At 38.3% G+C, this 27152-nt stretch overlaps 1 protein-coding gene across 7 annotated transcripts in view; it reads left to right on the plus strand.

Moving 5' to 3' along the window:
• The window catches only part of SUPT3H (SPT3 homolog, SAGA and STAGA complex component), a 288244-nt gene that overhangs the window by 171546 nt on the left and 89546 nt on the right, over window positions 1-27152 (plus strand). For all 7 annotated transcript variants that reach the window (XM_064448208.1, XM_064448207.1, XM_064448212.1 and 4 more), the window contains 3 exons: window positions 20295-20381; window positions 21569-21659; window positions 23349-23485. In XM_064448208.1, the coding sequence (XP_064304278.1) occupies window positions 20295-20381; window positions 21569-21659; window positions 23349-23485 (315 nt within the window). The remainder of the gene's footprint in view (window positions 1-20294; window positions 20382-21568; window positions 21660-23348; window positions 23486-27152) is intronic.

Below are 27152 nucleotides of genomic sequence, written 5' to 3' on the forward strand. Positions count from 1 at the left end.
CGACAGGGACCATGTCCTTATCCCACCAGAGTCTGGTTGTTCATGTCTGATGTGCTTAAAAAAAAAAAGCCTTGTCTCATGATAAATAAAATAAGGCAGTATTGATACAAAGAGGAGCCCTTGATAGAGAGTGTGAAAGATTGCCCATGCTCCATGGTTGGGTTTTGGCATTCGGTAGTGCTGGTTGGTCTCAGCCTCTGGCATGTGTGTGTTCTCTGAACGTTTTGCAGAATCAATATTTTCCAAACAAAATGCATTTTGTCAGAAAATTGGTAGCAAATTCAACTTATGCTTCATTTGGCCTTTCTGGCTTCATTTTCCCTATGCATTATACCCTACACTTAGTTGCTTCAGTTTGGAAGTTTTCCACTCTCACGGCAAAGCTCTTGGTTTCTGCAATTTTGCAGAATATTGTGAGTCCAACTGTAAACAGATACTGCTACGATACAAACACTTATATGTATGAATAGTTCTCCCATTCTTTATGAATTCAACAAAGCCTTGCATTTTGCGCGGCATGCCGCCTTAGTCACACGCGCTGGAGGGAGAGGTCTCTTCGTAGTTAATTCGGATTTGAAGATGGTTACGAAGAGAACTGGTAAGGCTAAAGCATTAGGAAAACGTCTGGTCCTCCCGAATAGATTGAGAGATGGAGGTGCTTGAACCCACTCCCTGTGTGATTAAAAGAGTTAGGCATTAATTTTCTAAGAAATACTGCTTCTATGATAGAGCCTGTTTTCCTGTTTCTCTGACTGGTCTTTTAAAGCTCAAAATCCAGTGAATGGTGTGAGACCTTTTCCTATTTTCTTGCCTTACTCTTTCCACCAGTGGGCAAAAGTGGTATATGTCATTTTTCAGAGTGCCATATTTCACACTTCAGTTTAATTTGGCTGATAATGATTTGTTAACAAATGTAAGTATGTAGAGCACATGCTGGTTCTCACACATAAAGTGTTGAGTCACTTCAGCAGTTCCTTTAAAATCCCACTCCTGCCTTATAAAAGCTGCAGGTGCAAAACAGTTTGCCTCTGTACTAGCTCAAACAGAAGATAAAGGTAATATGGAGCTTTATACGCAGTGTGACTCTTTGGCGAGTGTAACGCTGTGAGAAGGGGACTGGGTTGGTGGTTTCCATCAGAAATAGGTGCTCTAATGAAGGGGGTTACTGTCACCCCATGAGCTGTTGTAGAGAAAGGACAACTGATCGTGATGTGCACCACGTCTGTGACAACTAGTGAGCATTAGCAATGGAAAATAGGGCTCTTCTCCTTCTTGCGTTTGGAGGGAAGTGCTATTTTTGAGACTCTTTTGGTCTCTGGTCCCCAAACTATGAAGTGATTCTCCTCACAGGGGTTACATAATTTCTAAATCTTATTTTAAAGTGGAAGGATTTTTTCAACCTAGGGAGAAACACCATATTCTTCTAATCTTCCTCTCCCTCCACTATGTAATTCAATGTATCTTTCAACAGATTTTTCTTACTTTCTTTGGGCTTCCCACAAATTTCTGTTCTTATCCCATTTCCTTTTCATCAGTGGGCTTTCTAGCGTCATCTGCTTTCAAGAATTCAATATCATTTTAACACTGGTGTTTTGAATACTTCTCTCTCCGCTCTTGACTTGTCTGTGTTTACCCAGGACTGCTTTTTGGCATGTTTCCCTAGAAGTGATTTTTTATCCGCTGAAATTCAGGAGGACAAAACCAAGCTCCTTATCTTTTCTCCCTTACACTGTGAGAGCTGAGTAACGCAGTGATGTTCCCTGTGACCTGGGGCCTTCTGCCTGTTTTTTCTCTGTATGTTCATTCTGGGCCATACCTAAATCTTGCACTTTTTCAGCATCATATTTTAGATAGCTAATCTTCATGTCCATATTGCCAAAACTATCATCTGCTTCCATGTTCATTATGATAGGAGTCCTACCTCTCTATATTTTTGGAGTGATAGTTGACCATTATCTAGTTCAAGGAGAATATTAGTGTCTTGACCAAAATCATACTTGATTCTTTCAGCACAACAGTATTTAGCATTTACTCTGCATCTATTTTCTAGCCTTTTAAGAAAAACAATAAACTAGGAAAAAGTGAAATTTTAGAAAAACGCTTTTTAAATTGGATTAATTATTTAGTTTGCTAATTTCTAACTTAATTGAACATTTAATAGTCTTTTCCGATGATTGGTCATTGAAGATGTACTTTTTTCAAAAGCCATATTATTTGAGTACATAAAAAACCCATATGCATTTTGAAGTTCAAAATTTATTTTTCTCTTGGCTAACTTGAAAATGACCAAGTGCGTTTTTCTCACATACTCAAACCAAAACATTTTTCTTAACTGAAATTGGGCATAAAACATGGCAAAAAAAAGCTAATTACAGAAAAACAAGAATAAGTGAGAAAGGGATTTATAGTGAAATTTGCTTTTAAAAACTTGACAGTACATTTTGAAAGATAAAGAGTTTTAGAATATTAAAAAAATATATTAACGTGAAAGGACATTCAAATTATGCTGTCGTACGAATCCAGTCACACATAGCTGTGGGTTTTTTGGGATTTTCTCTAAAAAGCGGGAGTATGGAATGATTTTGAACAGAGGTCATGTTTACTAGCCAGCACTGGTGCTGCTGGAAGAGATGTGTGGAGGAAAGAGTAGAAAATGTTAAGAATACTGTAAAACATAGATGACCTTTTGAAAATTAATAACTGAATTTTGTGGAAACAGTGCTAGAAACTTGACGAGCACGAGGTGAGATGCAAGCACAGTCCCACTTCTCCCACTTCTTCACCAAAGACCTCAACCCTGGCTTAGGCTCAAGCGACAGTGAGCGCTGTGCTCGCCTTCCAGAGCACAGGATGCCACTAAGGTCAACTTGCAGCAAACTATGGACAGGGTGTTTTGTGATGTGGATGGCAGCTAAAGATCAGGCGCTGATTTAATTTAGTACTTCAGACCAGGTTCGAATTGTGGTCCCAGTGGTGAAAGGGAAGCATGCGACTCAGTTTTCCCTTAATCTTATTCGTTATTAAAACAGCTACTGATGTGGGAGGTGGGAACATGGGTAGGAAGGGAAGGAGGATAGATCAAAATCGTTGGAAAGGGGAGCGCTCTGATTACCTGTTCCCCCATCGAAGTGATCACTGTTTAGGTTATTTTCCTTGACCGAGAGGTCAACTGTGTTATTATTCGGGTTTAGAGGGATGGAGAGAATGGCACACTTGAAATTTTGACATGTAATTATAAAATAGCTGTTCCAACACACCACTGGCTACACCGCTATTACAAAAAGTGAACTTGCACTCGAGCACAATCTCTCTGTCAGAAAGGACACATGCATAAAATAATGATGCAGAAAATAAATACAAAATGGAAGACCAGGACAGAAAATGACTCCAGTGTTTAGCTCTGCCGAGACCAAGGAGATTCACGTTCTGCTAGGCAAGCGTGAGTTCAACCGCTTTGCTGGATTGCGGGAAACTCCTTCTGACACAACCATAAAGCCTGAAAATGAAAGTAATATTTATGGACTTACTTTAAGACTTGGCATTTACACACTGAAAGTAGGAGCAAAAGGAAATTTTGCGAATGAATACATTTAATTTGTAGGACTCATGTATGCATAACTGTACTGAAGCCAGAAATGCCATTGTATATACTGAATGGATAACGCACGATATTAGTAGAAGCTGCTTATTAATATTTAGATGAAGAATTTGTCACTTGATGTCTAAGATAACATTACTAATACGATCAGATCCACTGCTTTAGTCTGTATTTGATAGAGTACAATACTATTTCTACTTAATTAAAACCCACTTTCATAGAAGAAGCTATTAGCAAAAATACATCGATCTTTTAAGGATACAAATCCACTGAAATTAAGCTAGACTTTCAAACTAGGGATTATTTCTTTCTATGTCTGGATATAATGTGTGTCAAAGGATTTCCCGTTAGTGCTACAACACTCAACTTTGTGTTTGGGCTAAATGTCCTCCATCAAAAAAATCATTTAGCCTTGCTTTGATTTCGCTGAATATAGTCTTCAAGAGGATAAATGCAGATTCACTAAGCAACCTGATGTACGTCATAAACCAGTATCCTGATGCATTTCATGGAGACACAGGACGTGTGAATTCTGTTGGTGATTTGTTCCCATTCACTGTGCAAGCCTGAACTTCTCCAACTGACTGAAGGTTAAAGAAATGGGGAGCACCCAGATGCATATTTCTGTGCGTCATGAGATAGTTATGGGAAATCAGCATATCAAATTATCATTTCATATCTACTTTCTGACATTAAATGACATTTAACAGAACATTCAGGGCTCGTCAACTGACTATACATTAGATGTCACTAAACTTATCAGTGGACAACAAAAGGTGGACATCACAGCCAGAGTGTGGTTTGTCTCTGAAGACAAGTAGCAGATAAAAGTATAAGTATTCTCCAGTGGGTCATGCTCGGGAAGGGGTCAGGTACTGAAATGATGACCCAGAATCACTAAAATGTAAAGTAGCCTCAGATTAATTAATTTTTATTTCTGTGTCTCAGGTATTAAAGTTGAAAATTGGGGATAATGTTACTGAGTTTCCTTGTAAAGTACTGTGAGACTATCAGAAAAGGGCAGTATAGTATATACATTTTGTGGTGGTGTCTGTTTATTAACAACCATTCTATGAACCTGAAATTTGTCCTGGCGTGGGGGATCTCAGTCTCAGTTCCATCGTCCTTGCCACCGATTTCACAGCAAGTGTCTGTGCAAAGCAGAAACATTCTCTGTGTTGCTGCCTTCGCATGAGACAAATGTCCTCTTTCATTCATTAGCTGATATATTGCAGTTTATCACATCTGTAAGGTATAAAGGGAAATACATCTAAAGAGAATCTAAACATCCCTTAAGTTCATTAACAGTAGTAACTCTGGACTATAAATCACTGTTTACATGAATCCATTCAAAAGGCCTCGATTCTGGAGCTATTCTGTAAAAACTTGTGTTAGGTCTTTAGGATTTAGCTTACAGGGTTTTAAGAAGGCAGATCTTAACTAGATGAAATTATAAAGTTAACTGTGAGGCATGAGCTCAACCACTCTGCATTTTATTGTTAGTTGCCGTATGTGGCTCAGAACGGAGAGCAGAGATACTCACATCTGTAATGAATAACTATTTTTTTTTCTAAATGAAGCTCAAACATGTATTAGCGCAGCCTATTTATCTGAATGAACCAAGGCTGCAAATAATTAAGGAATCTACTCTGGGAATACTTACACCATCATAGAAGCTGATTTTCATTCAAGTTTTATCAAAAGAAACCCCAATAACCTTGCTCAACTCGTTTTACACACAACTGCCATTCATCAGCCTAGACTACTTGCTGTGAATGAACCCGTTATTTTTATGTATTTATTCGTTCTTACTGAAGGAGTCAGCAAATTTCATCTTGTCCTATGTCTTGTTCAGTGCACAGTGGGACTGCTGGTGTGAAGGAGCAGATCTTATTTCTTTTCCTCCTTATTAACAGTGCTGTTGCAGGCTTTTCCTCTTGATTGATAGGTACTGGGGAGCTGGCTACAGCTGACTTTCTGAGTTGATGGTTGTAGCAGCAGCTCAAAGATGTGGTGAGGTTTGTCTCTCCTCCACCTGTGTTGTCTGTTTTTCGTGGAGTCCTCAGGCCTGGCTTTCTGCACTTCTGCTTTGCCGACACGCTATCTTTTATAGGAATTTTAGTTTTGGTGTAGCAAAACATAGGGGACCCTAATCCAGAAATACAGAGGGGAAGGAAACAGTCAAACCCCTGGAGACATCTAGTCAAACACACTCAGAGGACTGTCACCAGTACTAGATCTGGTCAGCCATGCCTTTGTCCAGCTCAGGCTTTGGAAGCTCCATGGAGGAATTTTTGTGAGCCTCTCCTGCCTGCCTGCTGCAGAGCTGCTCTGTCGTCCCTGCAAGAACGGCGGTCCGAACATCCTACCCAGTCCTTCCAAACTCCAATTTCAGGCTGTTGCCCCTCGTTATGTTGTCTGACACTACCAAGAAGAATTTGGATCCATCATCTTTCTAATTGCTCTTCAAGTATTTGTAGGCAGCAGCCTGTAATTACTTGATTCCTTTAGCTTCCCAAAACTTAGCTGATTTATTTGCATATTAATGCCAGCAGACATTCCATTATGTTTACAGTTCATTCACATCTGAGATATACAGTGCTGATGACTGGAGCGCATGGAAATCTTTGCATTTTACTTCCATTCAGCACATTAGAAATAATTTCTTTCCACGCACCTCTTCCACGAGTTGTCGTACCTCAGCTCCCATGCTCAAAATCTCAGTTCTTCTCAGCACTCAGTGAAAATTATTCTCCTGTTTTGGAACCACGTTCAGATTGTCCATCTCTGTTTCATTCTGCAGAGATTATCTTTCTTCATACTGGTTTATGTCTGAACCCTCCTTTGCTTTGCTTCTTAATTTGACTTGCAGGGCTGCTAAAGCTTTACTTTTGTCAGTTCTTTATTCCTATACTTCTTGACCTCTAATGTTAGGGCTTTACTACAGGCTGCAGATCCTGTGCCTCCTCAGAAATCCACTGACTGAAAAGCGGTTTTTGTGAATGTAAGTATTTACTTTTATAATATTGCAGGTCCAGGTTCTAAACTGCAAACTAGCGACTGTGGTGACATTGTTTATGATACTGTCTCTTGGCTTTATATTAAAATGACTGATACTATTTGTAAAGCTTTATGGAGGTTTGCAGGTTCTTAGTTTAAATGTTTACATGGTTTTTGGTTTAAATGTCACTGAGAATTATGATTATGTATGATATAAGGCTGGCCCACTTACTCTAAATTAGAAGAAAAATATATCGGGCACAGTTTTTATGGTTTGGGTGTCTGCTGAATCACCTCTGCATTTCACAGCTTTAGGCACTGGGAAATATTTATAGTTTTTGCTTAGGAGTGCATACAAGTTTAGATACAAAACTCTTAAGTTAAAGCTCAGAACAGGTTGGGGTAGGTTTTTTTTTTACATTTCTGCATTGTTTTGCAGATGTTTCCTATGGCATTAGAGAAAAATCGTTAGCAGTGAAGGAGTGAGGAATTGGCTGATGAGAGAGACAAAAGGAGGATTTTTTTCTCCGGGTCCTGTCCATGTCCATGTGCAAAAATGTTCCATGCCTCACTTTGCCTATTTGTAAAATGGATGTAGAACAGGTACCACTGTCATATGAACGAAAATGTAAAATCTACCTTTTCCACAGTAAAGAACTCAACCTTAAAAGCAACCCAAAAAGGCAGTGATCTGTATTAAAGGAGAATGTTTTATTTATTGTTGTTGCTAATCTTAGCCCCTATTTTCCTGACCTGTTAAATCCCCTCAGCAATCATTGCTCCTTCTTAAATCTTACCCAGTCTTGATCTTTTCTTCATCCACTCTGCATTTCACCTTGGATCACTCCTTCCTCATGTCTTTTAGAGAAGCATCATCCACTCTGTCATCCTGAGAACAGAGATTTTGTTCTGTCTGTGTGATACCTGTAATGATTGCACTCACACTTGTTTTCACTCTTTCTTGGTAAACATAGTTATCAGTTAGTGACTGTTTTTGAGACGTGAAGGTACTTTTCCATTTGTCTTCCGTGTGGTTTTGGGGTGGGTTTTTTGTTAGAAATTCATCAACGGCGCTTTAGCAATTGCACTTTAGCCATATATAGGCTTCTCCCTCTACCCATAAACACTGTAGAGAGTACCTCTAATAATTAGGGAAATACATCCCCTTTTGCACACCCTTTATACTGCGTGCTCGTGCAGAAATATCAAGGTCTCTTCTTGAAGAAATCTGTGCTACCATTTTTTAGGAGCTGAACAATCTGAATGCTGGTGATTGTGCTAAGGCCCAGGCTTTATCATGGTCCGAATCACTCTGCTCAGGTGCCAATCTACAGCATGGCTTTCCTGGAGACAATCGAGATTTTTTTTTCTATCCTTTCTTTTTTTGCCCTGAGCCTCTCTTCTCCTCTTGGAGATTTTGGTGATGTTTCTATGTCTCTTGAACTCAGACCTGTAGTGCTGACACTTTCCTTTGTGGTTCCCAAAGGATAAAGATAAATGCTGGAAACACTAGGTTTCCTCCTCCCCACTGGCATCACTGACATTATCTTCTTCTGACTCCTCTGATACTAGTAATGGATATCCTGGCTTTGTGCTCAGCCTTAGTAACTTAACACGTGAGCAGCTTCAGTGGAGCTGCATTTAATTATAAGACTATACAGTTGGATTCCCAAAGCAGAGATCAACTCAGGGCGGGGGAAATTATCTGTCTTCTCCTAATGGATGTATGTAGGTCCACAGCTTGGACCTGCTGCCCATTTCCAGAGATTTTTGCAAAAGACCAAGTACCTCTGTCCCTTGACATGAATCGAGCTCGTTTCCTCTATTTTATCAGACTTCTTGCTCAGTCAGTTGATAGTTTTTTGGACTGAGTCTGGACTGCCTGCCTGCCTTTCTGGTTCATAACCATTTTGAGACTGTGCAAGTGTTAGTGTTGAAGCATTGGTAGGCAAAATATTAAAAAATTCACTCAATCTGACCAAATGTCCCTATAGCCAACTGAAGTCTGGCAGTAGCCAATAACTTGAGTTTCAAGAGAAGAATAAGAAATACCCCATGTGTTATGAGATTCATGATATATTTTCTTAGTTTCCTACATTCAGCAGGTGACGTCTGGGCTCTCTAGATACATTAGGGACAAGTAGCCTCCTAACACTTTCCACTGAAGGTCAGGCCTCGTTAAAAAAAATGCAAGAATCATGGAGTTCTGTGAGACACCACATGGCTGAAAGGTTTTATTTTATGACCACTTTCATAGACAGTGTTAGAAGTTCAGAAGTAGGCTGTGGACCAAATTAATAGTAGGGCACCATGAAATCTTGGTTCTAGAAAATTTCTGCAAACAACTTTTTATACCTTGTTTCCTTTCTCCGTGTCAAAACGTCTCTGCATCTTTCCTCAAAAAACTTCATGGCTTACACTCACTCCCTTCATGTCATCCCTCCTGCAGTCTTGAGAGGTCAGTCCAGTCTCTGATGGACCTCGGAAGTCAGTCTCTGTTGCCTCCAGGATAGCTTTTTCAAAGAAATATTTTCTCCCATACTGCCCTTAGGCTTAGGAGTAGCTTTCCTGAACTTCAGAAATGCTTTCCATTGTTGTTCAAATTATCTGTGAAATGCCCTCATATTTTAGTATATTCTAGTTTTCAGAAAATATAGTATTGCCATGAAAGGTTTTTTTCAGAGCATGCCCACACAAATCAACGTGAATTTAAATTGTATAAAAGACCACGGCATTTGCACATTCATATCCCAGTTGTGGACGTTTTGCCAGTTGCCAAGTTAGCTATTCCAACGTTTTAGAATTCAGCCTATATTTTCATTATAGTTTAAAGCCCTCCCATTTTTTTTTTAATGCCAAGAACATACTTAAGAAATAAAATGCTTTAACTTTTCCAACAGTTGCATTCAATTTGAAGGATCTAGTAAACACTACTGAAGCACAGCTAAGGGAAATCCCTTATGGGTAATAAAAGTTTGGTAGTAATAGCAGATAAATTTTGAAGTTTTCATAATAGATTATCTAAACATCTCCAATGCAAGGCATAAAACAAAGCAGGCCCAGAAACTATTTTATAGTTTCTAAACTATCTCACATTCTGGAGAGAATCTGAATAAATGTAATAATTTTCAAACTATTGATGTTCTGGCAGAAATGTTGCTACTTTTTTTTCCCCTATTGTTACCGATATTTCTGTTAAGAATTTCAGAGTATATTTTGTGGGCTTTTTATGTTAGCAAGATGATCTTCCTACCTCCCAGTAGTTTGATTTTAACCATTTGCACAATTTCAGTCCATTAAAACTGTCTTTTAGCAAGAGGAAGTGTAATAATTTACCCTTACAGGGATGTTGTGACTCAAACACTCCCTTCTCTTCCTGTTGCTTGATCCAATGTAATTAAATAATAGATTTCATTTCATAACTTTGCAGTAGCAATAAAGAGGAAATTATGTTCAGAAGGCATGTTTATTTTTTTTCCCAGCCTTTTCATGTCTTAAAAGTGATTCTTTCTCTTCGTGCTAAAGTAATGTGAAACAGCCTTTTCAAACTTATGTCCTTGGGAAATGAATGTTAATTAAAGAATGAGCATTAATTAGGAGTTAGGAAATCCGTGCCGTTTTTCAGACACAAATATCTGTTGTTCACATTTTACATTTATGCTTCTTCGCGTTGCTTTCTTTTCTTCCTCTGACTAAGAGCTCCCTCCTTTTTTCTTTCTTTCATCTTCCTAAGAGAAAATCTGTCATGTTCATGGTATCATCTGTACAATTTACCTTCTATTTCTTGAAGCTCTGAGAACTGTAGTTCATACAAATAAAAAAGAAAATACAGTAAACCAACACATAGATACACAAATTTGGACTTCCCTTCCCCTTATTTTTACATGAAAATGGGTCTGCCTTGGACTGCGGCTACTGTTTTCATAAATTTCCCTCTATTTTTATCTTTATTTTGTATTAGAAGGTTCTTGGAAGGAAGGTGCTATAGATTTAGGATTTTGAAGCCATTTAGAAATGAATTGGAGAGGGGTTTCTTGACAGGAGAGAAAAATTTCATAGCGCTCCCTATTTCAATACATGTTCTGATTATACCTTGTCCCCATTAACAAATTATTTTCCCTAAATTAAAGACTACAGAATCAACTGAGGCTTCCTCTAATGTGATCATATGCAGTCCATGCATATAAGATGGCTGAAAAAGCATTAAAACTAAATGTTTTTCACTTCTTTTTTTTTCTGGTTTTTTTTTTTTTTCCTGTTGATAATTGGGTACATCTTGCAAGATGAGACTGTCAAATTCTGCAGGCAGTGTAATTTACCTTAAGCCCAGACGCCTGTATGCCCCATCTGCTATCCAAAACCATTTAAACCAGTAGTCATTCACATGTATTGTTTGTCTCACTCTATTCCGAGCGATCCTGTAGCATTTAGTTGTAGTTACCATGCAAACCGAGAAGCTCCCGCTTGGTTTACATGTGCATTTGAACAGGTGAGAATCAAAAATAAGAAGAAAGACCGATGTGAATTGTTTCAGGTCAAATCTTTTAACTTCAGTCTTCCACCACCAGCATAGTATTTCCAAGTATGAACATAACGGCCTGTCTCTTCAGGGCTGTGAATAATTGCAGAGCTTTCTAATGGAAAATGATGTATTTTTGATTGAAGCTGAATCCTTTTTTTCCTCCTTCTGTCTCCTAGTCTAAATTTTCAAAGCAATGTCTTGCTTATGCCTGTGTGGGATTTAATTTTTTAAGGTATGTTTTTGTCCTTCATTCTGAGGTGTTTGAAGAAAATTTTTCTGTGACTTCAGTATCAGTTCATCGAGAGGATCAAGGTCCTGTCTTCGCTCTATTCGGTGCACTGCTGGTGCCCTGCTCTTCACAGTAATACTTGCTTTGCAGTTTTCATTAGCCTGAGGCTTGCTTTAAAAGCACTTTATCTCTGTGCTTGGAATAGGTAAATATATGTCTTATTTTCGCTGTGACAAACAGTGAAGCCTGATTCCAATTTGCTGTCATATGGAAAGGAAGAGTATTTATTTAGTGTCCTGGTGAAACTAATACAAGGCAATGATTATTTTCCTGTGTGAGCAGTGTAAGGATGCATGATTTAAACAAATATTTCTCTCTACAGCAATGGGAGAAAGAAACCTGTTTATATTAGAGGGTCTCTCAATCAACAGAGAACAGGGTTTTTTCCTGCTTGCAGCGTTGGAAACCGCGTAACAATAATCCTGAATGGTGGTTTCTGCTGGGATTTGAAACCAAAGGACAGGAAGCTGTGGTATAATGTAAACCTCTGCTGGTTTGCATGCCATAGTATTATTGGAGAAAGAAAAGAGACAGAAATAATTGATGGAGAGGTAATAAATCTGAGTTAATAGACTAAATATTAAAAAACAATTTTATCTTCAGTTCTTAAGAAGGGCAATTTCTAATTGCTTTTTTTGTTTTATTAAAGGGAAGGTAGATGCTTATTTTTTTCAAAGTAACGTTTAGTACCAAAAAGGCATTCAAAGATGTAACTTAGATGGAGGTGATAGTTATAGCTGAGATTCTCAACTTGGAATAGGTATAGTGATACTGCTGTAAAAATGAAACAGGTTGTTGTGAAAGTTTGAATCCAAATGCCGTTAGTTTTTTTATAATTTCCTCGAAAACAGCAGCATTTATTTAGTTTAGATACAGGAAAAATTTGCTGCCAGTGATTTAGAGTGGGATGGCACCATTTACCTTAGCATCTAGAATATCCAGGCAATCCAAGAACACGGACAATCAACAGGCCTCTACCCTCAACTTCTCCAGAAATACGGAGATGTGTTTGCAGAGGTTGGAGTGCTTTGGCCGTGAGAATTTTTCAGTTTCATGTTGGCTAATGAATCTTTCATATCTACAAAGTGCACGCTTCACAAAGCTTTTTTCATGGTCTCTTGCGCATTCTACAGAACACAACTCCATCATTTCTCCTTGGATGTTATTTTTTGAGCTTATTTTTTATCCCCTGTAATAATAATAACTAGAGTAGGAGTTTCCAAGTCCGTTTTCTTGCCTGCTGTTACCATCACCAGCAGTGGGAGAGAGCATCAGCAGAGGCCGTTGCCAGCACTACACCAAATCTTGAATTAACAAAGTTTTATGAAGCCACCAAATAATTTGACCATATTAAAACTGAATTCAATGAGTTGGAACACTTCCCTGCACTTAGAGACTTTATAGTTTTTCACTTTGGTCAGTATTGCCTGCTACAAATGTCAGGTGTGCAATAGGGTTTCTTTTGTCTCATGGAGAGAAGAAGAATTACAGCTATAAAATGTTGGCCCAGAAAGTTGATTTTGGAATTAGAATTGAAAGAAGGAAAAATAGGAAAAAGTCATGCCTGAAGCTTAAATTGAAATGGAGTTATTGTTCAAAAATGCATTTAATTCTTTTCCCTGTGTGACAGAAAATGCAACAACAAGCTCTAATTTAAGAAGTTGATCTTAAATTATTTATAAAGAAGAGCTTTAAAAAGAAGACTTTGATTTAAAGCTCATCTTTTTTAATATAGCAGTATTAATTTTGCCATTTACTTGGAAATGCTTTCCTTATTTAATCTACTCAATATAAATTAAAAAAAAAAATCACACAGGGTCTAAAACATGCAAATCTTCACTTTCTGTAGCAGAGCCTAGGCTTTGAAGGTAAGTTACCATTTTGCTAATATTTGTACCTGTTTATATTTTAAACAAGAATGGATCAAAGTGTCAACAAACGTGTGGCTCAGCTATGGTTTATGCCTGCTAGAATTCAAAAATAGGGAGCACAGGGATTCAGCTTTCCTTAATCCCAGTTCACAGTGGGGCTGCTGCTCTGCTGCTACTGAACCGCAGCCGGTACTACACCGTACCCAAGGAGCTGAACCAACGTGGAGAGCCTGTTGTGAAAATTAGATTATTCCACACATGAGAAAAAGTTTTCACCTATTTTTCCACTCCCTTCTCCTTTGGAGCAGCACGTAAGTCTCTTAGATGTCGGTAAAGAGTGGAGTAACGAGGCCCGTATGTCTTCGTCAGCAACCTGGATGGGTGACACAGGGTGTGCTCAACACTTTGTTCATAATACTAAATTGGGGGGTGGCTGACAAATGGCAGAGCTTCAGTCCAGCGGGAGCTTGGTAAACTTGAGGATCAGATGGATGTAAATCTGGTAAGCATCCACATCTGTGGCAGAATAACCCCCTGTATCACTGTGGTTTGGGAATCTGCTGCTGTGCGATGCGTTGTAGGGTAGAGTCTGAAGTTGTGCTGGGTGGCCAAACACAGTCTAGCCTCTTCTGATGTTCTAGTTATACATTTCCTTGAAAAGAAATGGTCTGTGTTTTAACTTAGAATTGCTTAGTAATGTTCAGTGTTATGGCATGGGCCAGTAGAAAGCCTTCCCCTTCCAGCTGCAGGGTTCGCCAGCAGGGTGAAAGCGTGGGTATACCATAGGTAAGCGCTGAAGCACGGCGCATTTTCTTATTAGCCCATCCCATTACACAGGCTGCGTCCATGTAGTTTGATACAGGCTGTGCACATTTTTGGAGGTTTTTTTTCTTTCTTTGGTACGTTTAGAAGGAACTTGTTTGTAACGTGAAGAATATTAGCTCGAGCAAGTTGCAGGGTGTTCTGCTCTTGCTATTTTCTCTCCCTGTAAGTATGTACCGTCCTTGGTTGCATTTCTTCTGTTTGGATTATACTGACTGTGTTGCTAAAACCAAAAATCAAAACCAAAAAACCCTACAACCTTTTCTGTAATCTAAAGAAGTATGTGCGTTTTCAGTAGAATGAAGAGAAATGATGATGTCCAAAATTATATTAAATGTTCAATTTAAACAAATGGGAATCATAACAAACTATCTTTTCATCATCATACAAACTGTAGGTGTCTTTGATAGCAGTGATACAGTTAAAAATGTGCAGGCCGAGATGTAGGGCTGTATATTGGAGTTTGCAAGACTGGCTTTGACACAATTTCAGTCTGAAGGCAGCTGAGGAAGGGGCTGTTTTCTCATGTGTTAGAACAGTCTGACTTCATAGAATCATCGAATCACAGAATGGTTTGGGTTGGAAGGACCTTAAAGATCATCTACTCCAACCCCCCTGCCATGGGCAGGGACACCTTCCATTTCAGGTTGCTCAAAGCCCCATCAAACCTGGCCTTGAGTTTATACCAACTGCTTGTCACCTCTGATGTCAAAACCATCGTTGAATAGTGGACCTGTAGACGTACCCTTTGTGCTTTCAAAGGGGAGGAGTCCTGGTGTAACCTGTTGTTGCTGGAGATGCTTTTGGGATAATTCTTCTCCAGCTACTCCTAAGTGGCTGCGGAGTCTTTGTATCCAGATCCAGCCCTTTGGGCTGGTTGAACTGTGGAAACCAAAAGCTGTTGCGACCTGCTAAAAGGCAAGAGGAAGCAGTCAGTCTTGCTTCAGAGACTAAAGAGTAAGGGTTTTTTTAAGAAACAAATACAACAAATTATGTACTTGAAAACAATTTCTCAGTAAATGCCAGGGGTTATGGGTTATGAACTGATGCTTTCTTGTTCTCATGGTCTGTATGGACTGAAATTCGCTGCATGTCAAGGGACAAAGTGCTCCTCTCGCAGGTCTCCACAACTACCTGAAAGGAGGCTGGAGTGAGGAGGGTGTTGGTCTCTTTTCCCAGGTAACAAGTGATAGGACGAGGGGAAACGGCCTCAAGTTGCTCCAGAGGAGGTTTAGATTGGATATTAGGGAACATTTCTTCACCGAAAGGTTATCAATGTTGGAACAGGCTGCCCAGGGAAGTGGTCGAGTCACCAACCCTGCAGGTATTTAAAAGACATACACATGTGCCGCTTGGGGACATGGATCAGTGGTGGATTTGGCAGTGTTTGGTTAATGGTTGGACTTGATAATCTTAAGGGTCTTTTCCAATCTAAATGATTCTATGTTTCAGTGATTCTCTAAAGCCTCAAAATGTGATGCAGAGCTTTATCTTGTCAAGGTCGCACATAATCACCTGGTATTACATTAAATGGTCTTCAGTAAAAAATACTTAGATTTGAAAACAGATACCTAATACAAGGAAAATTGATTGCCTTTTAATCTCCAGATGAAAGTTTTATGTTTTAGACAGATTGTGATGATTTAGTCATGCTGTTTAACCCTTGTGTGGTGATCCTAAATCATTACCTATTGGAGTGCTCTAATGGACTCCATAATGTAATTATCTTCCCAGGATGTGTTAACTGCATGAAGCACATCCCTGTGCTGACTTGTGGAAACAAATGCTGCATTGTTCCTGTCTGTGTTAGAATTAGAAGCTCCGGTGTTAGCATCAGTAGCATGTGAGATATGACATGGAAAGCTTTAGGTGAAAACCTGTATTTGCCTCTTCTATTTAATTGCCATCAAAGTATGGGGATGCTCATGCTCTATTTAGAATACATTTACAGCACTATCTAAATTCAGAATATTCTTTGGTATTTTTATAGTTGCATTCTTTTGATCTAGAAAAGTTTAAAAAATAGGACATTTTAATGCATTTTCAATAACAAAACAACCTCCCTGCTTCAGAAAAAAAATCAGCCAGGTGAACTATGATCTAATTTTCCTCTATAAAGAAAACAAAACCATAGCTCCTGAAGCATTATTCTTGGCTCCCAGCAGTTTCAAGGCATGCAAACATTACCATTCTGACTCCGTCCTGCAGTTTAACTGGAAGGATTATGTCACAACGTAGTATGTTTGTTTTCCAGCTTTTTGTCTGTTTGTCCATCAAGACGGTTTTGTAGAAGTATCGGTGATTGTTGGTTTTGGAGGTAGTGGAAGAAAAAATAATTCCAAAAAGAGAAAAAAAGCAGACAGTGCCATTGAAGTAACCGTTCTTCTGTCACAGGAGAATGAATACTCCTTTCAACAAATCTATAATTTGCAGAAGTTGCAAAAAGAAAATAGCCGTAAGGTGACTGTTAACATACTTCAGTTCATCCTGCCAAGAAAGTTAACTTCATAAAGTCATTAAACCAGTGATTACATTTTAAAATATTATTCCCCAGCCATTTCTTCTTAGACTTTAAAATATAGTTACTGTATATACTACCTTCTTTGTAATGTGAAAAAATTGTAAAATGCACTTATTTTTCATAAACTCCTAATTATTAACAGAACTATTTGCGCTCCTATAGTTAAAGTCATTTCAACACTTCCGTTATTTAAACTTCACTTTTAGGGGTTCATAATTTGGCTGTAATAAAAAATACATTCAGACTCCGAGGTCTCAAATATTGTTTGCTGGTATTAGGAAATTTAGCCTTTTTTTCTTCAAAAAGCTAAAGTAATTTGGATTATTTGCTGTTCTGCAAGATAGTCGCAAACAAACTGTTCTGTCACGTGGACTAAATACTTTTAATCATTACAAAAATTAGGAAGAGGCAGTGTGTGTGTTGGAACTGCTGCTGCCCCAAACTCTGTGACTGGCCCTGAATATCGCTGAGGCTCGGAGAAGGGAGTTGGGGGGAAATTCTTGCCGCATCTCCACTGTTGCCCTATCGTAACCTCATATATGAGAAGTTATTGCAGCATTTATGTCGCACCTATCAGCTGGAGTCACAAGGTAAAACCCCACCGTGCTTCCACTGCAGCAAGAGGTGACAGACCTCCTGACTTCAAGGTTGCATAGCTGCAAATTGCTTTTCTGGGATGATAAATGCTCGGGTGCTCCGAGATGGATCGTTTCTTTGGTATGGCTTCCTGAAATCCCCCTTCATCATGTAACGCGGCCACGGTAATGACTCGACAAGGCCTTCGGCTCCGGAAATTAAGGAATCGGGGCTTATTGCATATTAATGGGAACTCTGGGACAGTCAAATAAGACAGTTTGTTATAATGCTAATTATAGCGAAGCACTCGTGTTGTGGTTTGAATGAGTCAATTATGTGTGTGTTAAAACTATAAATACATCTTCCCCCCAACCTCGGCTGTGTGGTACATGATTCTTTTTTAATTGCCTGGATACATATTTACCTGAGCATATCCTGGTTTCCCAGGTAAATATGTGTACCAATGCAGAACTCATTATGGTCTGTTTGGATAAATAATCCATATTTTATAACTTTACAGGAAGTAATTATTTTCATATTTTGCTTTCTTTAAGCCAAAGAAATTAAATGCTGTGTGTTCATTCCTTAAAATAAAATAGATGCAAAAGTCGAGGCAATATGAGAATAAAGTTTTCATTGTTTTGGTAGAAACTGAGAATATTATTCCAGATTTTGATCTCGTGTTTAGCCCAGAATAGCTCCATTAAAGTAAACACTGTTATTCAGGATTTACTTAGATGCAAATGGGATGTGAATTTGGCCTCCTCTCCGCACTGTCCCCTGCCTCACTGCGAGGTTCCTGTAAGCAGCTTGCACACAATCTTTGCCTTAAATGATGTTGCCACGTGTTCGTCATTTGGCAAAATGAGTTATTTCGGCTGCACACAGAAATTAACATATCTGGATTTTATGGTGAGAAAATCAATGTCTCATAGAATCATGGAGTGGTTTGGGTTGGAAGGGACTGGAGAGATTACAGTTACGGTCCTGTATGTGTTGGGGAACTAGAGCATTCCTTCACGTCGGATATTTCTGCCATTGTTTTAGATGATATTTGGAAAAGCTGTGTTGTGTTATCACCATGCTAAGGTCAGGTTTTGTAACACTTTTAAGCTTGGTGGGGCCAAAGTCAGCCTTGGCATAAATCCATTAACTGCAGTAGATTTACACCAGAGATGAATATTGGCTCGTTCTTGGTAAATTTATTTTTATCCAGCTCTTTGTATTTTATGTTAGAAATATAAGTAGCTTGCGTGCCCTCAAACTAATCAGAATAAGAAACAGTTTTGCTTATGCCAAAAAATAGGACTATCGTTTTTCACATTCTTACATTTTTCAAGTAAGATTATATTACTGTGACTTCTGAATTCCTGAAATCTCTCTGGTCTCTGTGACTGCAAGGGCCAAGAGAGGGTTTCAAGGGAAAATCTGAAACTCTTCACGCAGTATGTTTTGTGTTGTGCATACAAGATACAGTTAACGTTTTGTATGCATGTGATTAGTGTGGAAAAAAATTAATGCAGTCCAGTATTATGATTTATGGACTGAATCTTTTGCCCACTGAACACTTGCCAAAATGAAAATCTTTTCCCCCCCCTCCTCCTTTGGATATTAGAAACAGCTACTGTTTTTGTTGATCTTTTTAACTTCTGAATAGGCCTATTTCAAGCCATAGCAGCATGGGAGCTCAGATTAATAATATACTTATTCAGCCAGTGATACTGAGTGAAACCATTGCTAGTGTGAGTATGAAGGATAGGATTTCTTTAAATTATTTTCAGGTGCATTAATGCATTTCTGAAAGAAGAATATAGAGATATTTGAAAATAAATTAAATTTCTGTTTATCGATCGTGTTACAGGTGTGTATGAGTTCTAATATCAAGAATTTTTTAAGGTGTCTCTCCTTTTGATAACTTTTGTAGTGTGCTCACTGTCACTCCGTCCATCAGATGGGTGACGAGGATAATGGCAAATAAATTATGTTTAAATCTCGCCTTTTGGACAATGTTTTTTAATTTAGAGGGTAAGGTGTATTCCATGCTGTGAAGCATCCTTTCTATCCCAGCTACTCTACAGCATCATCTCACGCCAGGACCAAAGGCTAGTGAGGCGAAAGGAGCAAATCCCGTAGACTTCTCTTGTGCGTTCGGGGTGGACCTCCTTAGCCCAGTAGTTTAATAAGCATCAGCTTGTGCAGGTTTGGTTTCTAATCTTGTACTGGTTTTGATATGATCTGTTCATGTATAAACTAGCCCAGTTTTCTGCGCCTACTGAAGGTGAATCCCCTACAAAGAGGTTTTTGGTCTTTACAGCACAATCTGAGTTTGGAGCCTTTAGAGGCACTGTCGCGATGGAGGTGAGGACAGTTCTTTGCTTCGCACTCCTTTGGCCGCCTCTTTGCGATTTTTGTGGCATTCATTGCTCAGTCCCATCTTTATCTCTTTCATATCTGAATGGCCTGGTCTGCTCCATGAGGTCTCTCCGATTACATTGTTAATAGAGCCGGTGTTTCCTATCAATTAATTTTCTTTCTCTCGAATGAAATAAGAGTATGTGTAAAAAAGTCTTCATGTGAGTCTGGTTTGTACTAATGATAAGTCAGGTAGGGGTAGAGTTTCCTTCAAAAAGTGCTTAGGTAAGCTGTTTAAAATTAATATTTGTTATTCTAAAAAATTTTGAGAGGGTTCGGCCACCCTTCCACAGTTGCAGATAAAGTGCTATGGCAAGAATTTGGCATTTTTACATTGCCTGAGAGAATTATATGTTCATATTCTGGGCTAATGTGGTGCAAGGAAAGAAAAAAAGGGATGTAGCACTTTTTAAAAGCAATCATTTTAAGTATAAACAAAAAAAGCTCTTGCTTGAGATTTATCAAAAGTCTTTCAGTCTTTCAGTAAAATTGTTATTCACTTCTTGGCTAACAAGAGCCGAGTGAGTGACACCTTTGAGAGTCCCAGCTTGTGTTTTAGTGCAGAGCTTGTGTTTTGCTATGCACTACTGTGCAAAATATTATCTGAACTTTTTTAAAACAAACCCCAATGAATAAATTTTTTAACACAGAAACAGCCATCCTAATTTATTAATTTATTTTAGTTGCAGCAAGCAGCTGAAGTTTCTCAGCTGAGAGGAGCTCGAGTCATCTCTGCTGAAGATCTCCTGTTCTTAATGCGCAAAGATAAGGTACGGCAATAAAACAGAATTTTCTTACTTTACATAGTAAGCTGCTTATCCTGTTTTAAAGTGTTCGCTTAACCTATGTGAAAGGAGTCCGTCATCAGGAATAGCTTTATTTAAAAGTATAGCTGCTCTGCAATTGCATTGTGTTGTGCACAGTACAATCATTGCAAAATGTTTTCATTAATTCTCATTTCTTCTAGTAACTTCAATTATTAATAGGTTTTTTTGCTATCTTTAAGGTGGGTAGTGTACCTTAGAGCTAAAAAAAATCTTGATAAAGGTATAAATATTGATCCTTATCCTTTATATCCCTTTTATTAAAAATCAATCATTTTAATTTCCTCCTAGTTATGCAGGATGTAGATGTGACATTTGAAAGTGTGACCATTACATTTTTGTCATCTAGGCTGTCAGTAAATCCTGTCTTGATTTTTCCTTTATAATATTTTTCCTGTACTTTATCTCACTAAAATCTCCCAATTTAGGGATGGTCTTGCTTTCTCTGGATAATAAATAGAGCAGGTCAATAATTTAAAAAAATCCAGTTTTCCATATGAAGGTTAAATTCATTTTCTTTCTTCAAATTTCAATATTATGAAAAAATTATCAAATATTTTTACCAGCATCCTTATCCTTCCTTTATCTCCTTTTCTTCCTTAGTTCCCCCTTTCCTGCCCCCTTTTGTCTCCCCGTTGTTTTTCTTTCCTCGTTCGATAGGTGAAACCTAATGACCCAAACCATATCAAAATTAAAAAACGCTAAAACGTGAAAACCAATTGCAGATTCTTTACCTGATGTGATCCATAAGGTTATACTGAAAACCGTGGTCAATATGGATGTCAAAGTTCATTAAAATATGCATTTGTAGGTCTGAATTTCCAAACTAAGCAGAGATTTTGGAGTGCCCTAAAGAATTTCTGCTTTCTGAAAGTCAAACCCGTTTCTGTCTCACAGTTGGCAAGCAAGGTACCAAGGAGCTCAAATAAATAATATTTAATGTGGAATTGCTGCTGACCTTCATGTACTTTCTATGTATGGATTTTCCGCAGAATCAAAATTTATGAACATTTAAAAGTTATATTTACTAAGCAATGTATTATACATTTGTAGTTTGTGTGTTACAAAGTTAGTCTAAATAAAAAATAGCTTTATAATATTAATTAATATAAACGTGGTGTTTTTTTCTCTAGAAGAAGCTTAGAAGGCTACTTAAGTACATGTTTTTTCGAGACTACAAATCTAAAATTGTCAAAGGAATAGAAGAAGATGACCTCCTTGAAGGTAGACAAAAATTACTTAATTTGGGGGAGGCTTGGTATTTTATAAATGCACTAAAATGCTTGATGCAAAGTGTTAATGTCTTGCTTAATAGTTAAAGACAGAAGAATATTGTCTTCAGAGTAATTTGGCTTAAAATCTCTGCTTTTCCTTCTGAAAACCTTCAAAAGCAAGTATTTGCATCTACCATCTAAATAAGTAAGACTTCTTAATGTCAGAACTTTGTTGAAGTAAGAAAATGGTCCTCATTAAAGGGCTAATTGATTTCAGCATGTGTAATTTAAATGCGGCAGCTACCGCGTACAATTGAATGGACATTTGTTAAAATATTATCAAAGGGTTTTGACATGTTTTACAAGAAAATCCCACAATCTTAAGTCATTGAATACTAATATATGACCTGGGCTTGTTTTCAGTGGGGTTTAACATATTATACTTTGAACCTGTAATTTAAAGAATGGGAAACACTTTCGTTTCCCCATTCCATGAGCAAGTCGCAGGTTTTATAAGCAATGGATTTACAGGAAAAGCTTTTTGAATTAAAAATGTATTAATTTATGCCATATAATTTGCTGGTGTAAAGTTTTGTTACTTTATATTAATAGAAGAATTAGCATTTCCTTTGTAAAAAGTTAAACCTTATCATAGCAAATCTAAAGCTTGCCATACTTCTATAATGTCTAACAATGTCCGTACACAACTTTCTGTATTTAACTTATTTCCTTCCTCAGAGCCTTTTATTTTTTTTTCCCCTTACAATGAATTCCTTGTGTTTGGTTCCTCTGAGCATCCCCATTGATGTTAGGTAAACAATGTACTTCTTGCTTTGGCTTAGTCAATCTGTGGATAAGCTTTTGTCAACTCATCTGAGATTTAATTTGCCTGTGGCTTTTTATTTTCACCACACGTGAAAGTATATTGTTTCATGCAAACAATCTGGCAGTATAGCTTCCTACCTGACAGCTTTGGCTTTTTTGTTCTTAAGTCTGTGTCACTATTTAAAACAAAATAACAATTTTCGTAAGCGATTTAGATGCTCATGGAATGCTTCCTAAACACAGTTCTTCTGGGAATTAAAGATTGCATTTTCTGGCAGGCTTTGGTAATTGAAGCCATTAATCTTCTTGTGTGAAGGTATTGTCTTTCGAGCTGCTGTTCTCTCTTTACAGCAACACAGACCACTTTGCCAGGGTTCTCTAGGTTTTACTGTAGAGCAACGGTCCCTCACCTGTGGAGCTGCATCTCAGTGTTTGTTACGGATTGCTGTAGGCTGTAGGTAATGAGGATGTCCTGCACGCTTTCAGGAAAGATCATTTCCTCTATATATTCCGTTGTACAAGTGAGGTTTTTGTACAACCAAAGGAGGGTGGTTTCTTCTCCAGCTCTGTCCACTGTGGATCTTTCAGTGAGAAATAATGGTATAAGAACAGTAAACTAGGTTTCTCCAGATTATGAAAAAAACACTAGGTTATTTAGAAAACACTAAAGGTGATTTTTTACTGCAGTGCCACTGCAGCGCAGCAGTGGCGTCACTTTGGTCAGGTAGCGCAACTTGTATGAGGAGGACAGTAAGAGCCGGTCTTTTCTGCACAGTGGGTGTGATTCTAAAACACGTCCCTCCTAGGGACATTGGTTGGTGTTTGGAGAAGCCAGATAACCAAAGTTTGTTGTTCTTTGCTTACCTTTGTGAAGACAAATTCAACAGTAATAACACCAACAAACGGCAGAAGCTTGCTCAAGACTTTCTCAACTCCATTGACCAGACGGGAGAGCTCTTAGCCATGTTTGAAGACGATGAGATTGATGATGTCAAGCAAGAGCGAATGGAGGTAATTCTTTTCTTTTACTGACAACCAGCTCCAGCAGAGATAACTGTGCGATATTTCATACATCATGCTGGTTTGATGCCTTTTTCATCCTGCATATTGTATCATTGTTACATGTTTTTTTCCTTTTGCCCAGATGGTCTAAAGGAATCCTATCTTCATATTTTTCCTATTCTCTCAAATGTTTCCTGATACCTAAGCAAGCATGCTGAGAAGGAAGATTATGAAAGGGTAGTTATGGATCTTTCTGTCTGCCATGTATTTCTATTTCCTTCCTGTAGGAAGCAGGGACTATTTATAAACATTTCACACGCATTTTTCACAATCATTTTTTTCCTTTTCATTATTCTTCTCATTGGAAAACTGTTCAATAGCATTTGAGGACTCTTATACAACAGCTTACAGATAAAATTAATATAGTGTGTGCAAACATGCATCAGTATATGCTCTTCTCTCCTGCTCTCAAGTTCTATTTTCTGATTTCTGTACTTAGGAAGCATTATGTCTACATTACAGAATGTAGACATATCGCTCTCACAAGGCTAGGTGGGATCAAGAAGCAGTTTAGCTGTGTTAGCGTGGAAGTCTGTGGAGCTGTTTTGATGCCACTTGGTTTTGATACCAGTCTTACCTGGTTGCACTGAGGTTTAGCTATACTGGCACAAGATACTACATCATAGCAAGTACACCTTATAGATCTTATCGACCCCGTATCCTTTCTGTCAGTAGAGCATCTTCTTGAATGTCATTTACTCTGAGGTATTTATAAGATCCAAAGGCTTTATCTGTACTAGCCCAGGGCCGGTTCTCTGGCCCTGAAGGCAGGCAACATGTCCCAACGTGGGTACCTGTGGCTAAATTTTCTGTAGGTGGACAGGACTACCCTGTCTTTTCAGTAGCCATGTCCATAGCGAATATGGAGACAGTCCATGCCCCCTGTTCGTGCCCAGTTCCTCCTCATGTCTTCTGAGGGCAACTGGATGTCAGGGTGAAACTGTGCCAGGAGCATGCTCACAATTTCACACTAGTGTTTGGGCCAATTTCCATCCTTTTTAGTCAGTAGTGTAGTATGTGTGACTGTTGGTTGGAAACTTGCTATTTATAGAGTGCTTCTTATACCCTTTCAGTGGTAGAAACCGGTCACTTCCATTTTCTTTTCTGTTATGAGGTGGCTGATGCATTCAGTAATGTTTGTGTATTTAATATTTGACTATTAGGGCCTCATTTCACTTTCAGGATTTCATGGAAAATTATAAGAAATAGCCTGTTTTTTATCCTGCCCTAGTTGTAAGTCTCATTTTTTTCTTCCTAATGGAGCGGGTTTTCAGAACTGGGACTTTCCCAGTCCTGTTTCCCTCTTCCATTACAATTATTCAAAATCTAATCAAGAATCCCTTCTGCCTAAGGATTTGGCTAGTAACAAGTCCCATTTCTCCCCAGCTGAGAATCAGCATTGTAGAACTGTTGCTCCCAACCACTGTTTGTGTTTTGGAAAGTGCTTGGTTTCTTTTCTTTTCTCTTCTTTGTTTTCTTATTTATGTGAAATGTTATGTTTTGCATAAAGGCTGGCAAATCCTTTGCGCTTGTACGCACAGAAATGCGTACTGTTCTGAATGAATGGGTTATGTGCTTGACTTTGCATTCTCTTCTGTCATTCCAGTATAATATTTTTTTTGGTCTAAAAAACTACACAGCTTGCTAGAAGTATGAAGTTCCCTGTCCTAGAAAAGGACAAATCTGACTCTATGTTTTTCTGTCAAGGAACGTGTTCCTGTAATCGAATATCTATCTTTTATCTGACTATATCTGACTGACTTTTCTCACTAGACTATAATTAATGAACTGTAGGGTGTATATATATCTAAAGTAATTCTTCTCTCTATTAATCTATTACATTTTTTGAACTCTTGATCTGTTTCCATGTTGAAAAAAAAAAAAGAAAAATCAAGATCTACTTATTTTAGAACAGATCCACGAATTATACACAGGTATGAAGTCAGTACTATGTGTTTTCTTTCTTATTAGTTTTAAAAAATGGTGACAAAACATGAAAGATTGAGTCATGCTATTCAAAATGTTAAACATATTTTTGTCTTTGTTTTGTTTGGGATTTTGTTGTTGCTTCGAGGTGAGTGGAAAAGAATTAAAGATAGCAGGAAATGTGATCCGTTCTTAAAGGAAGAGTTGGTAGTTGATGGGCTCATCTCATGTATCACATTTTCTTTGTGCAGTAGGTTGTTTAATCCCTGCAAAGCTTTGGAGGAAATCCAATAGACACTTTAAAAATTCTAACAGCGTTCTTTAAGGAATTAGTATGCTTAAATCATGAACTGTGATCTAAAGGCAGTGTTCCTTTTAGGTATCAATTGCCTCAGAAATGTGTGGTTATCTTGGTTTGGACAACTGTAAATAATTTCAGTTCCACTTTGCCTTGGGCCAAAATCATGCTAAGTTGTCCAGAGCAGATGATAAACATATATTTCTGATGTAATTATGGGCTAAACAGGATATGATTGTTTAGCAGTATGGTTTCAGTTATAATACAAAAAGCAAATATTGTTTATACTCATTTCTTTTAAATCATTTTATAAAATTAGAGGTAAGACTTCATGAGATCGCTTACTGTTCTCTAAGGTCCATTCCGTATTTATACCACGGAGGAGCAAGCAGAGCTCCAAGCCACTTTCAAACATTACTAAAGGAGAACAAACGATTCTACACTTTTGACTAAAAAACACCCGCTGACGCTGTCATATTAAAAGAAAGGACATTCTTTTAGGGTTGTGTATAGAACTTACTGATGTATCCTGTGGTTTTGACTTGAAGCAAAGGGAGTATCTGTAAAGCAATAATAACAGCAAGGTGAGAACGAAAGTGGAATACTCTTACAATACAGGGCAGGAACTTGAGAACAAAATTCGTGTTCCTCAGCGGTCATAATACAAGACCATGTTATCAATACCTTGTGATCAGATGACTTACTGTTAAAATGTTGATAATAGCAATAAATAGTAGCAAACCAGCTAATTGTATTGGCAACGACAAAACCAGATAAAACTTGAGTATCATCTCTGTCTCACTTCATACCAGTTAGTATTGTGACCTCCTAAGATAGCAGAAAAACACCAGTGAAATGCTGCTCCTCAGAGTATGAATGTTATGGATGGAATAAACTATTCTCGTTCATAGGTGTAACTGAACTGTGCACGTGAAGGAGAGCTACCTGGATCATGGAAGTTGTCTTCATAACGGGTGGCAGGCTCTTGAGAATAACACATGGGACGGTGATCTGCCTAACACCCCTTCTTTATTGTAGAGGTTAGGCTCTGGAACAACCAGAGCTGGTGGTGCTCGGGAGTTCAATTTCCCTTCTATTGCCTGTTGTATGAGAGAATTCACAAGAAATACAACCTTGCAAGTGGATCGCAATTCTGCTTTCCTCTGTCTCTTAAAAATCACTTAGAGGGAAGAGTTAGGATTCCTGTGGGATATGGCTGAATTGGTGTGGGAAGGAGGTGCGTGCATTTTTCCTTATTTTGCAGTTTGGGCAGAGACACAGTTTTGGGTGTCTGTGTTCTTATGTTCCTACTCTGAACCTCTCAGGTAGGCGGCCCGTAGTAAAACTAGCTGCAGGCTTGGCTGTGCTTTTGTGAATGTTACTCCAGTTCTC

This window comes from Phalacrocorax carbo, chromosome 3 (genome assembly GCF_963921805.1).
Source record: "Phalacrocorax carbo chromosome 3, bPhaCar2.1, whole genome shotgun sequence".
NCBI classification, from domain to species: Eukaryota; Metazoa; Chordata; class Aves; order Suliformes; family Phalacrocoracidae; genus Phalacrocorax; species Phalacrocorax carbo.